Source organism: Poecilia formosa, unplaced genomic scaffold (genome assembly GCF_000485575.1).
Source record: "Poecilia formosa unplaced genomic scaffold, Poecilia_formosa-5.1.2 Scaffold94, whole genome shotgun sequence".
Taxonomy (NCBI): Eukaryota; Metazoa; Chordata; class Actinopteri; order Cyprinodontiformes; family Poeciliidae; genus Poecilia; species Poecilia formosa.
The window spans coordinates 1,876,202-1,892,360 of record NW_006800033.1 but is presented as its reverse complement, the minus strand read 5'-3'; the positions used below and the strand labels follow the sequence as shown (position 1 = coordinate 1,892,360).

The 16,159-nt window shown below is 38.5% G+C and overlaps 1 protein-coding gene across 22 annotated transcripts in view; it reads left to right on the top strand.

Moving 5' to 3' along the window:
• The window catches only part of LOC103142235 (SRC kinase signaling inhibitor 1-like), a 107,622-nt gene that overhangs the window by 33,365 nt on the left and 58,098 nt on the right, over positions 1-16,159 (top strand). The window contains exon 1 of one of the 22 annotated variants that reach the window (XM_016674342.1): positions 9,991-10,052. The exons of the other annotated variants lie outside the window; for them this stretch is intronic. Within the exon in view, the coding sequence (XP_016529828.1) occupies positions 10,028-10,052 (25 nt within the window). The 5' untranslated portion in view covers positions 9,991-10,027. Of the gene's footprint in view, positions 1-9,990; positions 10,053-16,159 lie in introns of those variants that run through there. 22 annotated transcript variants of the gene reach the window in all.

The following is a 16,159-nucleotide window of genomic DNA, read 5'->3' as shown; positions in this document are numbered from 1 at the left end:
TCTTCATCATAGGTGTTGAATATGCATGGAGAAATCTATCATATTTTACTGATTGTAGGAGCTTACCACTGAATTTTTACATACAATTTCCTGATGCAATCTCAGTAACATCCTTCTTTTGGATAAAAAAAATAGCATGCCACACTATTCAAACCTCATATGAATCATTGCAAGTAAAACTGATGTTTAATAAAATGTTACTGTACCAGATGTGGGTGTTTTCAAAGGCCTTACAAAAGTGTTAATCCCCTTCAGTATTACAACATCAAACACAAGTTCATTTTATTGGGATATTATGTGATAGACCCTCAGTAAGCATTGTTTTTATATTTAAAATGTGGCATGCATAATTTTAGTTTATACTTTCTATAACCATCCTCTGCTGAATCTATAGCTGCAAGTCCAGCAGGTTGTCTCCATCAGCTTTACACACTTAGAGATTTAAATCTTTGACGTCTTTTCAAGTAAACTCAATCTTATTCAGATTGGGTAAGGAGAATCTGTCGGCATTAATCTTTTCTCAATTGCTGGCACATATTCCCAGTATTATTTATGTCTGGACTTTACTCTGAGGTTTTCAAATAGAAAAATGTGCATTAATCTTATTTGTTTCATTGCTACTCTTGTTGTGTCTTTATCATTATTGTTCTGTTACAGTCTTGGACCCTTTGCAGGCTCCAACAGATTTTCTTTCTGGATTTCCCTTACTCCATCTTCTTATCAGTTCTGCCAAGTTTTCACTTTTCCCCGCTGAAGAAAAGCATCGCACAGCATGATGATGTCTTACCATGGGGACGGGGTGTTCATGGTGGCTTGCAGAGTTAGCTTTTCCCCACATCCACTATGTTGGCTACGAAGTTTAAGTGCCTCAACTAACCAGAGTTTTATGTGCCCCTTGCATGACTTGTGGCAAACTTCAAACTAGACTTGCTTTGGCTTCCTTCGAGATGTGACTTTCTTCTTGCCACTCCTCTATAAAGGCAGTATTTGTGGAGTACGCCACTGAGCATTGGATAGCACCAAAGTCTCCCACCTGAGCTGTAAATTTCTGCAGTTCCTCTATTGTTGCCATGGTCCTCTTTGCTGCTTTTCAGTTTATGCTCTTGTTCCCCATCCTGTCTGTTTTGGTGGGCAGGTTTGTGGTTGTATCATCCTTTTTTCTGTTTGGAGAGGATGGATTCATGGGGTGTTCAAAGCTCATGTTGTTGCTAATCTACTCCACAACTTTACTTTTGACTGCTGACCTATTGGTGTGGTCATTGGTCTTTATGATGTTTGTTTGCAGATGTTTGATAACTCTGAGACCTTCACAGGACAACTGTCCTTACACTGGCAATAAACTAGACAGAAATAGACTTTATTTACAATAAGTTCATTTGGTTCTACTGGATTCTATTTAAGGATTTCAAGGCAAAAACACTACACATTAAAATCACATTAGGTTTATGGTTGTAACATGACGAAGCATAATTTTACTTTGGTAACTTGAAGCACTTTGTGGATGTTTTCATTATTTTGCCATTTTAACAGAAATTAATATGGATATTTGTGGGCGCGGATGACTGACAGCCCAAATTGAATTTAATCAATCACCTGCAGAAAACTCTTGCTTGCCCTGTTAAGCAGAGAAAGAACAGAGAAAAAAGCTATTTTACGTACCTCCTTGAGAGACACATCTACTGTATTTTCTCAGCCAAAATGGAGCGAATTTTCATATAACATCACACAAATGATTAACTCTCACCATCAGTAGACATTTTGCATTTACTATTTTCCCCTTCTCCATGCAGTTCATTATTGCTGGTTCTTCAACTCACTTTTTTATGCGGATGTTTAACGCAGGCAATTAATTTAGCCACTGGTAACAGAATTGTTTTTTTGTGTTAATTATATTAACATGTGTTCATCAAATTTAATCAGAAGTTTCCCTTTTGATGTGTTAAAATCATTGATACAAGCAAGACTGACTAAGCTTCTATTTTCCTGTCTTTTAGTTTAAATCCTTTTATTTTTCTTCCAAGGACTATAAATTTTAACAATCACACAAGCTCAAACAAGCCATTAAGCCCCTTCAATAATAAAAAAAACTTCTCATAATTTGCCACCCTTGAAACGTTAATTCTTTAATTCAGGGTTAAAGGAGTGATGAATGTGTTTATGTGTAGTTTTTTGTCAGCAGCAAAGACGGATGGTGGGAAAGCCTCAAGGCCAGACCTGAGCTGCACAATATGGAGAATGTTTTAAAGTCAAGGAGCTCACACGGCGATGCATAGCACTAGTGTGGACTTGAGGCTTTCCTATCCTCGCTCTTCTGTGAAGTTAAAAGTCCTGTCATCATAGCGGCAGTTTGATGTAGTGGTGTAGTCCTGAATGTGAAGGCTGCCAACACACAGGGCTGAATGTTAAAAGCGAGAGCTTCACAAATTAACATCTGAAAAGAGGGAGTGACAGAGTGCAGCCACGATGGAGCCCAAGTGCAGTGCTGCGTAGCCGATACCCGATCGATATGTCACACAGTCCCGTCCAGCTTGCTGGGGAAAGGACCGGTCTCCTTCAGACCTCACTGACTCTTTGTTTCCTCCAGTGCTGAATCCTAATTCATCCACACTGCTACACCGAGTCACTCTCTTAAACAGTCATTAAAAAGCTCCTTAAAACGTCACAGAACATTGCACTCAATTTTTTTTATTTATTTATTTTTTTTATTGATGCAAGTTTCGACATGAGTGTTTCAGTTCCTTGTAAGGCAAAACCTCCTTAATTACTAAACAATACAGCATTTTTAAAATTCTAACCATCGATATTTGTGACCAGCACAGATGATTAAATTTTAGCCTGTAAACTTGTTGGAGCAGCAATCTCAAATGCAGGATGTGGAAAACACCCTGACAAGTTTTTAAAGGAAAGAAAACTGCTCTTGTCAGAACGTGGTGGTCATCGGGGAAGGAGGATTGATGGATAGACCTTCAGGGGACAACTTCACAGAAGTGCTGAGCAAGTGCAGCAGCATGATTAATGTAAAGCCCTCTCTATATTTGGAAGGCTGTGGGACAATTTTAGATTTCCTGTATGTGGAGGTAGAGGCTGTAATTACATCCCATAGAGCCTGTTTTAGTAAAAACGAATCTCTTATAAAACAGATTTGTGCTGAAGAAAGTCAATGTAAAACTGCTTTATTCTTAAGATATGTTTAACTCATACTTAGCAACTAATTTTACCAGCAAGTCTGATGAGAAACATTTGCTCTGGTCAGTGGTTTACATAAAATTATCACAGCATGAATATCAACTTTATTTATGGTGTTAAATAATTTATTCAAACCATTTTTCACCAGAGGGGAATAAACAAAACATGCAAATTCAACAAATTTAAAAACCAAGAATTTGGTACACAAGCGGATTTTATCTGAACCACATAAGGTGAAGGTTTAACAGCAGCACCACGAGTATACATATGCAATTTAATTTAATACATTTCCCTTAAACAATCTTTTGGCATAATGCAAGCTGGATATTTGACCATTCTTCCTGTCAGAATCTGTAAGTTTACTGTAAATTACTTGGTTTCCTGGGAGAGACTTGAATATTAAACTCAGCTCACAGATTAGTAGAGGTAAGACATGTGCTTAGTTTAAAATGCAAAACATATTTAAAAAAACTGACCTGTACTGTCCCACTTATGAAGGGAAATAGGAAAATTGGACATAAATACCATGATTTCTGCACTGTAAGCTGCCACTTATTATGTGAGACACTGAATATTTGTTATTTACTACATGAAATAAAAGCTTGAAATCTTTCAGTCTGCATATGAAATCTATATAATATATAGTTTCATTTTATAAAACAAGTGTCAACAAATATCGAATTTTTCATAATACAGTAACTTTTTCAGATGTACCTGTATTGATGAGCAACACTTTAATGTCTGTTTTGCAGTGGGATGTTGTTCAGTTTTCCCTTGGAGTGATATTTATTGACACATCGCTGTGATTCCCCTCTGTTCTAACATTTACAGAAGCTAACATCCCAACACGGGTCTGATATCTGAGTTAAATTCCTCTTGAGGCAAACATTAATGATGGAAAAACTCACCCACACAGTGACGAACGTTGTCTGACACACATTCAACATCCAGCGAGGAATAAAGCTGAAACAACAAAAGGTTTTAAAAGCTGATTTCATCAGTGCCTTTCACTTCGCCTGACTCACTGATGTCTGACTTGGGTCATTTGTCACCAAGCACCACAGCACAGGCTTTAGGGATCCTGATCACATAAAATTGAGTTATAGGACCCAAAATACAATATATTACACCTGTGTGAGCCATGGTACAGTTACCGACAACTCTGAGAAGTCCTCGGAGAGGTGTTAAAGGATGGATGGTGGAAATAGCATGGTGACGGTGTGGGGAAGAAGCTGAATTTTGATGTTCAAACTACAGAAAACTGGACAAAGAGGAGGATTTTTTAGTGTTTGTATTTATGTTTGGGCCGATCCTGGTAAACTCACACAAATATTAATCGAATCTTAAGCTTCTTTACAGTTTTGTAAGTGTAAAGCTCAGGCCTAAAATTTTTATAACCATAGTTGCAGGAATGTTAATTTCCTTAGTGGCAGCCTACTGTGTGTGTGTGTTTTTTATATAAGAAGTCAGAAAATGAAATCTTTTTTGGTCCTGTGCAGACCACTCAGCCTCAGTGACTCACATTCATTGTGAATGCGTCGGAGAGATTACCTAAACGACACTCAAGTGGCCGTAAATGAAGCAATCTCCTGCACTGCCTATCCATTACTGTTAGCATCATGATTAGCTTGCAGCCATTTACTCAGCAAATCCATCCATCCATCCATCCATCCATCCATCCATCCATCCGTCCGTCCGTCCGTCCGTCCGTCCGTCCTCTCGTTTGGCTTCACCCACTTTCCTCTTGCTCTTCTGTCGAGGCCCTCTTCTATTTCATCAATATCTACATTTTCTAGGAGCATCTCTTATCAGCTTTTTTTTCCCTTTTCCCTTGGACTTCCTCTTATCTCTGCCCCATGAGGCTGGAACTGTCCTGTGTGGCCAAGACGAGCTGTAAAGAGACGAGCACTTTTGCCTCTCTGCTCACCTATTGCATAGAGATAGTAGTTTCATTTCTCACTCTGCAGCTCTCTCTTTCACTATGTGGGACAGTTTAGACGCAGCGTCACAATCAAATCTACCCTAAAAGGTCAAACTTGCATTTACTTGGCTTTTGAAGCAGCCTTTTCTGTTTCATGTCAAGATACTGCACTCATGTTGAAGGAAGCATTAGGAGCTGCAGGCGGAGGGCAATTCTAAACCTCTAGTGACACAGAAAGCACTGTGTGAGATTTTGGAGTCATTTCTCATTTCTTATCGATTTTCTTCCGAATTCTTTCAGTTTTTTTAAGACGATGCTGAGTAACATTTATTCTGACTTTCTGAAGGTTTGAAGAAATCATTGAAAACTATTAAACTCTACTCATAGTTACTGTTGGAGTATCACCTACCACGGAATTCCCATACAGTCTAGAAATGTCTGGAAAATAATGTAATTTGATTAAACTATTTTCCATATCTTTAAAAGTAGAAGCTAAAATAAGACCACAGAGAGATATTTAGATTTTCTAAATTTTACTTTTTGTCCCTTTGTCTAAATTCTGCTCGCTTAACCTCTGTAGGAGGTCTGTCATAAATTTATAGTGAACAGCTGCATTTATTCTTTACAAACTTGCAAGATAGGGACTAAGAACTCTGGAAATTGAACCTGGAAAAGTATGTCATATTGAAATATTTTTTTTTTCCAGAACCCTAGAACCAAATGTGAAATTAAAATGAATACCTCACTTTGAACTGAGCTGAGTCAGGTGCAGCCTCCCAAGGCAAATTGAACATAAACTGTCTATTTTTTAAGTTTGCAGTCAAAAGCCCCTTATTGCTATTTTTGCTTCTTGTTTCAGAGACAGATTTGCAAAATGTATTGCACTGTGACATTGAGGCCGTCATCGTCATGTGGTTCAGCCTGCAAGTATAAGCTTAAATAACACATTTTCTTCAAGCAGTGGCAGCAAACACAAACAGTTTGATAAAGGATGCATTAGGGAGCATGCTCAAAGCAACAGCAAAGAAGTGATGTGGAATAAAACAAGTAGAGAGAGCTGAATGAGGATGGAAAGATGCCGGACCGCGATAAATGACGTATCAGAAGGGAGTGAAGCCTTTGCGAGCACAAAGAGGAGGGCCAGTGGGACGAGAGGTGAGAGTTAAGAAGGAAGGTGGGCAGGGTGGAGAACTGAATAAACATCAGGATGATTGAATGTGATGGGGAGAGGTGGAGAAAGAGTCTGTTTTCCAGATGCCTCACTCAAAAGATAAAGGGAAGGAAGGAGTGTTGGTTATCTCTGGGGAAATGCTCAGAGAAGGAAGTGGAAGATGGAGGGAAGGGGCAAGTAGGGGGCAAGTTGAGTTTTACGGTAAAATAAGCAGCAAAGTGCAGGACAGGATGTTAACAGCAGGAAATAAAGGGACAATGTGTTGTGGTCTTTCTTCCGTGACCAATTATGGCCTGTAATGACCAAATCACTTATTTGCTGATAGGGTTTACCAGTAGTAACTGAGCTAATAAATCTCAGATGACTTATTGCAGCCACACAGGCACATACAGAGAAAGCTACACACACCATGAACAGTTTACTCAAAAAGAAGCAAGTGTTGGCTTATCTGTGCACTGGATCACAACATCCTCTCTACTGCAACATTAAGTAAACCTAGCGAGATGCTAATGCAATTACAACACGTCACCTCTGTACACAATTCAGAATAATTAAAAGGTCAAAGAGGACGCGGTAAGCCATTAATATCTCATCTGTATGTATTTGCTGCCACTAAATGGCTTGGTGAGTAGAGGGATGCTGCTAGAAGGTAGAGGACATGGTGTTTGTTGCTTATTTACTTGTCCTTGTGAGACATTAACTCACATCGTAAGCTTAACAACATGTTTCGTTTTCTTTGTCGCATGTTCAAACAGCCACAGATACGTTATGAAAAACCTTGCACTCACATGCCACACAATTAATGTTCGACGCTGCTGATATGCCAGAAATAATTCAGTATATGTCAAAGACACCTTGTGTCTTTGCATGGAGATTCCTTGGGGAGGGAAGCTGTGTATTCAGCAGTTGTCTAGCCCTATGTGGCCATTGTCAAGCTCACACTGCTCAGCGGGTATAACCCTGCACAGAGTGAGACATCTGCAGGTTTCATCCTCAGCTCTTTAGAAGGAGACTGGTGGGTATGTCCTTGGTCTTTGTTTTTCAATCCACGTTTTCTTTTTTTTTTATTGGAAAATACACAAAAGAGTTTGTAAACTCATGGGTCTGTAGTGTAATGTTAACAAGTGGGTCTTTAATACAAGTGCATACTGCAAAATCTCTTTTTTTCTTCCTTTGAAAAGTGTCCTAGGCTTAGTGTTTGTGGGTTTCAATTCCATAAAGCCATTTATGGATTCATTCTGTATCGTTGTATAAAAAGTCAAACTGGACAAGTGAGTTTCTGTTTTTATGTCCGTTTTCAGCCCTCGGAATCCCCAGTTAGTCATAGATTGTGTATCTCTCTTATTTTTTTTTTTTTGTTTTTTTTATTTTAACAGGGCACCTCTCTTCCACTGTTGCATCATTCTTGCTCAGGAAGGGGAAATGCTCCAAAGTCAAGATTTCTATGCAATCAGTTGTATTTTATAATAATTTGGACTGAATCAAACTGTGTTTTTTATGTTTTAGCTATGCATGTGTGGGTTATTTTCAGGTGCTCCAACTTCCTCCCATGGTCAAAAACATTCACGTCAAGTTAATTGGCCACTAAAACGTATCCCTACGTATAAGTTTTAGTGGCACATGGTTTTGTGTCTCTGTGTTGCAATTCAATGAACTAGAAACCTTACTCAGGATGCTCTCTTTCCATTGACAGTTGGAGATGCTTATGTGACCACCTGAGTCGGTAGAATTGATGAATTGGTCCTAAAACTCACTACATGATTGTGTTGTGTTTGTTTTTTTAAAAGTTTAACCTGGTTGTGGTTCGGTAATTCCCTTCCACTGTTTCCACATGTTTACATAGGATGAGGGATTGGTGTAGAGTCAGTTTGTTTTGTTGTAACTCAACAAAATCTCTGTTAACATTTGTTCTGTTGATACCGAAATGTCAATCAATTAATTTTGTAGCCAATTTATGATTACTATATTTTATAAAGTGTTGTCCATTTCAATTTTAGCCAATTCCTAAGTATATAAAACACATGGGAAAAGTGATCATTAATTATTCGTATGAGCACCACAGGTGATGACATACCACATATTATTGCATTGACATTTTAGACTATTTTGAGCATTTTGTGTTAGGGTGTAGCACGGCTAGCATATTGAGATAAACATTACTTTCTTACTGAGATTTTTCAAAAGGCTGTCAACACTTTCAAATGCAGTATGTGCCATGACAGACAGAGACGGAAATAAAAAAATATACCTTAGCAACTTTATAGTACTCCTTTAGCTTTGCTCTTATCTGCTGAAGCTCTGTGGTTTATTGCTCTTTCGAAGGCTGAATAAAACTCAGACATATCTCAACCTGTCATAGAAAATTTCATTTCCCTTTAAATAGATTTTTTCCCCATCTTGTACTTGCTCTAATTTCAGTTTTAGATACCTCAGTGATCCTGAAGTTATGTGGCTTTGCACCTTTTCCACAGCTTTTTTAGTTTGTAATGGCCTGGTCATCGATCAGAGCTTATCAAGGTGCAAATACTCGTATTGTGGTCACCAGTCAATTTCTCTGGGCACCCATAATCCTCTTCAAAACTTTCAATATTTGGTCTCCAATTGACCTTTTTTCTTCTGTGTATGATGGCCTCTCAGGTGCAGATCAGGACTGAGTCTTACATATTAATCAAACATTAGTGCTGTCTCAGAGGAGCAGACCAACGAAGGCTCTCCATTAATCCACGTTTGGTTTTACCCACTGCCTCTGGTCAGTGTGATTTCTTTGCAGACTTTTCTCATGGATCTAAGTTCAGACCCACTGGTGTTAATTACCACAGCACTTCTCTCGCCTCCCCAGACTGTGATTGGCTATCTTTATTTGAGCAAAGAAGTGCCCTTGGGGCTGTGTACTGTGTGTGTAGATTGTGTGCTGCTTTGATTGCAGGCTCTTTTAATAAGAGCAGATCAAGATGCAGAGATTGATGAGCTTTTCTGCTCCTGTGGGCTTCAACAAGCTTGCGTTCTAATTTTGTAGACTGATGAATGTGAAATTTTCCTTTCTTGGGATCTGCAGATGGAGGAGAGGAAGAATGTGGTAGATGCAAAAGTAGAGACAGATGGAGGTAAACAAGGAAGAAAAGAATGACAAAAACTGGAGGACAGGGAAGGCAGGCAGGGAGCGGAGGTGACTGAAGCAAAGGATGAGGCCAGTGGAATTTGTAATCCAGGACTCTGGCTCGCTGACAAGCGCTGTCATAAACACACACACAAACACACATTCCTGATTGGGGAATGGCCTCCAGCACAGAATCAGTGCATCCAGGTCTACATTTAGAGGCTAGTTGGAGATGACCTGTTTGAAAGGTGTTTTAGGGCACGAGTGAGCCATGTTTTCTCCGCCTGCCCTGCTAGCTTGGCACGACCACTCAGATGGACATAATAAGAGGGATGGAGGGAGCAAAAAATAAGACAGACAGCCAGGGACATGAAATCAGACAGAGAGGAGAGAGACAAGTTCAGAATTGGCAGCCTTACTTGCCTCTCGTCTTTGTGTTTTCCAGTACTCCTCCTCACTCCCTCCTCTTTCCGAATCCTTTTGTCCCTCCCTGCCTTTGATTTTTCTTTTTCTTTTTTATACTCTATATTCTGTTTAAGACAGTGGCCAAGTGAGGTGGTGACAGCACTGGATGAGTGAGGAAATGTGTGGATGGATGCGATGACTTAGGTAAGAAAAGAAACTGAGGGACAGAGGGCTAACAGGAGCGAGGATGGAAAATGATGGAAAACTCTCAGGTGGGAACTTGGAAAGCTCCCCTCAATTCTTTAAATATATATATATTTTTTGTCTATTTTATATTTTTTCCTGCGCTCTCTTATTTTAGGGAATCCTTTCCTGCTTGGTGAAATAGCTCACATGCTGGAGGTGTTTAATCTTGATAACTCATGGCGTTATGGGACTCACGGAACGTGCGTCACAATGTGTTTGTGTTTGATTGTTGGTTGTTGTAATGATAGTCACGTAGCTCTGCTGTCTGCCTCTGCTTGCCTCCTGGATGTTCAAAGGCTGTGGAGCTCGGTGGCTCCTCCAGGAGTCAAGCTGTTGCTGCTGCTGCTGGCTCATTCGCGTCAAGCGTCTTCACAAACTCTGCTATAGCTTCATGCATGCCCTATGGGGAGGTTTAAGTCATTTGTAGCCAGTCAGGTTTAGTTCCTCTTGTTCCAGCTGTTGCTTCGTTCGCTGCCACACTGAATCACATCCCCGGCTTTTAATAAGAACTTTTTGTGTCTTGTTGTTGAAGCTTATTTTAAATTCCTCTCAGTAACGATGTCAGCATGCCAAAATCCAAGCCTTCAATCAGTCAGTGTCAATGCTTCCTTTTCCAACTATTCCTCATGTTCTTTTCCCAGTCCCTCTGGTGTCTGCTCACATTCAGTGACAATAGGGTCTGGGGATTCTAGCAAGATGATGTTAGCAGGACAGCTGGGCCTGTTACACTGGTTATTCCTCATAATTACATCCACTCTAATGGCCTCAGTGACGGAGTGTGTTAGTGTGTCGTAGGGTTGCAAAGCCCAGAGGCACAGAGTGTCACTGAAAATGACAAGTGATTGCGACATTTTTGCAAGATCTCACATAAACAGTTTAAAGTTTACAGTGTAGGCATGCAAAAATGGCACCTTCTCAAATAGACAATGCAGTCTGGCAGTATTGGTTCGGGTGGACTTCTCAGTAACCCTCAATGGAGGTCAACACCTCACCTCCCTTCTTTCCATTGTTTCATTCGCAGCACACAATGTCACAATTTAGACATCCATATGGGTGTGAATGTCATTGTGTATTAAACCCAGGAAGTAATCCTTGTTTCAGCAATTGGCCTTTTCATGCTCTCTTGCATTGTTGCTTTTTGCAAAGACACTTTGCCCACCCTGTTAATTAGCCAGGTGAACCCCAAGAGTTCAAACATTATTTATTCATCGAGTCCTCAGTTCGATCTCATCCCTGAGCAGTGAGTTAGTGTGTGTCTGGGTGTGTGCTTGTGTGCATTTAGGATCAACGCCAAGAGGATGTAGGGTTCAAAGAGTCAAAGTATTTAATACACACACACACACACGCACACACACACACACACACACACACACACACACACACACACACACACACGCACACACACACACACAGATTTGAAGGAGTTGACTTTTAGCAAATCAGCAGCTTCAGAGATTAAAACAAAGCAAACTCCCCTTGAATAAATTATCTTTTTTTCCCCTCTATTGCCTCTTAATACACCTACACACAGTTGTCTCTTTTGAAGGAGTTTAAAGGATTCTAGACAGCTAAAGAACAGGTAGTGGAAGATCAAAAGTGGGCAGCTGACATTTTCTTGTGTGCTGAGATTTCTTATAACTGTAGCGCAAATATGTGTTGGGCGTAATGCATCAAAGTCAAGTGAGTATTGAAAAAGCTAGTGTGCTTATCCTTAACTACTGTCTTGTTCAGTACTCACCGTCTTGAAAGCAACAGTTCTTTTTGTAATTATAAAAATGCACAGGTCAGAGCTGTGCAAAAGTCTTTAGCCATTGCATTTGTTTTGCTTTCAAGGGATAATCTTTTGTCTAATATTTGAAAAGGCTATTGAATTATGGTTCTCTGGGATTTTAAAAGGTGTTTCAAGGTGTTTTTCTTTGAATACTGATTGATTATTCTCTCATTTTCACTATTTTTCCTGATATTTTTCACAATTATGCACTACAATGGTTATTTGGAGGTTTTACTTGGATCTTTTCTGCTCATGAAAGATTTTTTTTAATCTTGCTTTTTGCTTTCCAGTCATATCACTTCATCACCAATTCTTAAAGCTATTTCATACACACGGGTTGCCATTTTTTCTCCCCTTCAGTTTCATTTTGTACCCTTTAACAAACAATTTTGGATACCATTTAATTTTTTGTTGTGAGCCTTTTGAAACTTAAGAACTATAACAAATTATGACTTCTTTTCATGCTGGTAGATAGTAACAACTGAAGTAGAAAATTTAATTTCCTTCAGTGGAGATTAGAAAATTACTCTAAATTGTAAACTGTCAAAGCAGATACAAAGCATCACTCTGATAAATATTAATGGATGCATTGTTGGCAAAAATGTAAAATGACAAAAGGCTCCTCATTGTGCCTGAAATTGTGTAATCAAGCACAGCCCTCAAATTCACCAAAACAAGATTGATGTAGTTTGTAGTTCCCATCAGTGTATATATATGCATTACAGATTACCTTCTGAACTCAGTGATTAATTGGATATTGATTTGATTGATCTACATAGACTCAGTTGGATTTTATTAAACCAGACATGATAGACATGATTTTGTGCTGTTTTTTTTCTAGTAAAATGCTGATATATAGTTATTGAATAATTCATGCATAAAGAAAATTCAATTGAATGCAATAAAAGTCTGTTTCTTGCTCTATTTTTGCTTTTTATATATTTAATGCTAAAAAAATTCTAACCATTTTGCCACAGCCGCATGATTGAACAGATCTGGTTCAGCTATTGTTGTTCTTGTCATAGCCCTGACACTTCCTTTATTCTAAACTCTGCTCAGGCTTTTTTTTTTAGCAACCACTGTGCAAAATTATGTCACGGTCACATGAAAGGACTTGACAGAAAATGGGTAAAAAGCTGCCAAACTTAGACAAAAACAACACTGACAAAAATGAATTGGAACCAAAACATTACATGAAAACTGGTAAGCATTTAGAACATTTCGACAATATTACAAATGTGTTATTTGCATATGTAAGACTTAGACTGAATTATTTTACATTGTAAAATCTGTATCCTATGCTCATGCCTCGTAGATTTATTTACCTTAAAAATGTAATACATTAAAACTTGCAGAGACCAAATCTTTACAATGCTTGTGCAGAAACTGGTATAAGGTGTATTCACAACTGACCTATGTGGCCCACCTTAAATGGACCAGAGTTTGTTTCCCCCATCTGTCTGGACCTTTTGTGCAGATGTGAATATACTCAGGTGACTCCTGGTGGTTGGTCACATGGTCACATTGCTGATTTCAACTCTATGTTATTACTACCAGCTAATTGTTAATTCAGAGGCCGAATATGCACTCATTCAAAGATTACATTACCAGCAATTCGTTAACATTTGCAGCTTTTGTGTGCAGTTTTTCTCCAGGAATGGTTGAAATGCTGCTTGAATTTCAGGAACCTTGTGTGTCAAAAGCACAGAGAAGAAAACGGAAAACGTAAGAGTGACACTGGTTGAGAAGAGGAATATGAGAGGAGATGATGAAGGGCTTTTGGCAGTATTTCTGAGAGCTCCATCTTCCCCTCAAAGTGTGGTTTCTCTTTGATATATTTTCCTTTTTCCTTGGCAGTCACGTTGAGACGACACAAACGCTCGACCTCTGACTTTACAGTAGTTCTCTCTCTGTGGGGATCCGCTCTCACCACCAGTTTTCGGGTTATTTTTAGAATCTATCAGCAGCCGCAATTTTCTAGAGAAATTGTTTTACCTGCACTGCTGAGTTTCGAGCTGTGTATATGGATGATGTTCTTAGAAATGGATGCACTAAACACAATATTCCATGAAGAACATTTTTAGTGCTAAATGATAATTTAACATGACAAAGCAATGTTGGTGTCAAATAAAACATGCAATTCTTCACTTATCCCCAGCAGGGAAGCTTTTACAGTTAATTCTCAATGTGATCACAAGTTAATGCTGTTTACAGAGAAAGTGTAATGTCTTAGTTTTTCTGCTTAATGGCATTTCCTGTTAGTTAACCTGTAGGTTCAAGGATTTCTGCTATAAGCTAAAGATCAAATTCTTACTTCGTCTGTGGCAGTCAGACACAGTGAGACCTTTATTTCACCAGGAGTATTTAGATAATTTGTTTTGGCTAAACCTTTGCATTTGAAAATAATCCTTTATGATTGCATCACTAATGAAAATACATATTATTTTTAAATCTTGGAGATGAACGAAAATTACCCAAATCACTATAGCTTAAATTATACATCAATGTGATCTTCTCTTACGCTTTAGGAAATGCATTTGATAAAAAGTTAACAGTTAAACTGTAACTTCTTAATTATTTTAACTTTGATCTTTATAATTAATATTCATAATTTTATATCTGTGACCATTACAGATGAAAAAGAACATGATATTTTAAGAATTACTTGCTGTTTTACCAAGTGTGGCTACACTGGGGATAAAAGTCTCCAAGCTTTTCTAATGAATAAATTACTTAATCAGTTCATACTAAGTTCACGTTTATTTTTGGAGGTTAGTTTGGGAATAGTGGTAACATATTTCCTTTTCTCTGTTTTCCTGTCTTGATCTGGTCATGAATTATAAAACCAGATGTATATCATTTCTAGAATTACAGCTTAAAGCTCTGCCATAAACAACAGCATTTTTAGGGCAGTTCGTTGACAGCAAAAGCAAAATGTAAAAAAAAAAAAAAAAAATGGTATTGACCTTTCAAGTTACAAATGGTTGCCTATGTTTGCACGTCCCACAGTTAAAGTTACTTTCATCAATTATTTGGATGTGTGTTAGTGGCCACTTACTAAAATCAAGTTCCATATTTTTACCCTTTTTGGTCTTTGACATTTTTCGACACTAAATATCTGGTAAATAGTTGCTAAATTCTTGAATGTTTGTCGTGTTTTTGATTGGTAAAGGCTCTAAGTGCAGAAACAGACTGAGGTAAAACGGGAAAACACAGAAAGTGCCGGTAGAGGAACATAGATACAGATAAATGCACACTTAAAAATAACACAGGAACCATTTCGCAAACTTTTTGGCATCCAGACCCTCACAGGTCAGAGTTTTAACAGAGTTCTGTTGCAAATGCCAAACAAAACTTTGAGACTCTTGATTGTTCTGGATATGTGCAACAAAAATTTTGTTTGTCGAGATCCCAAAAAAATCTACTCTGCTTTAAATGACTAAGTAGTGAAAGGAAAGAGTAAGTATAGGTACATCAGCTTTTAGTATCAATAACAGAAACATCACTACTTTCAGATTGATACTTTTACTATGTGAAAGTGTAGTAAAGTAGCCTCATCTACAGCTATAGCAGTCAAGTCCTCCTGTGTCTCCAATGGTCACAGTTACCATAAATATTTCATCACAGTCCTTTGAAAGCAGCTGTGGGTTCGCAGCTTGCAGGTGTATTCAGCCTCTGATTGAGCCATAACTCTAAGCCTCTTTTAGTCATTCCCTGGGCTGAGCTACAGCTTTATGTCTGGACGATCACCCACCGTCTAGCAGAGCCAGAGACACTCGGGTTAGACTGGGGTCAGACGTAGGGTTTTTTTTCTTTAAAGGATCTCTAGTGAGGATCAAGGAGACTGAATTTCTTCTGAGTATTTCAGCAGCGGCTGCTGGGTGGGTGGTTATAGCAGGGCAGTGCTGTGTCCACTTCAGGGGCCATTTACAGAAGTAGACATTAGAGTGTTTGTCAGGAACTGCCACAACTTTTAATGACAGTGGGCAGATTTTCAACTAGTTTATTTCAATAATTAATTTTTAAAAAAATGCATGAATTACTCATAATGTTATACAGATTGATGTACTTCAAGACTTAAATCTAATGCAAACACAACATTCAGTTTTTCTGTAGTTTAAAATATTACCTGCAACCAATTAATAAGATTTTTAACAAAATAAAACTTACCATATGCACGTAATCCTTTGTTGGGACTTCTTTTATATGAATTACTGCACCGTTGCAGCATAGCACGGTCAGCTTGTGGCTCTGCTGAAATTTTAAGGAGGCCTGGTGTCTTTCGTCATCCTTCTATCACTACATAGATTCTTTTTGGAGTTTAAGCCAGGCGAATTTGTCAGCCAATCAAGAGCAGTGATG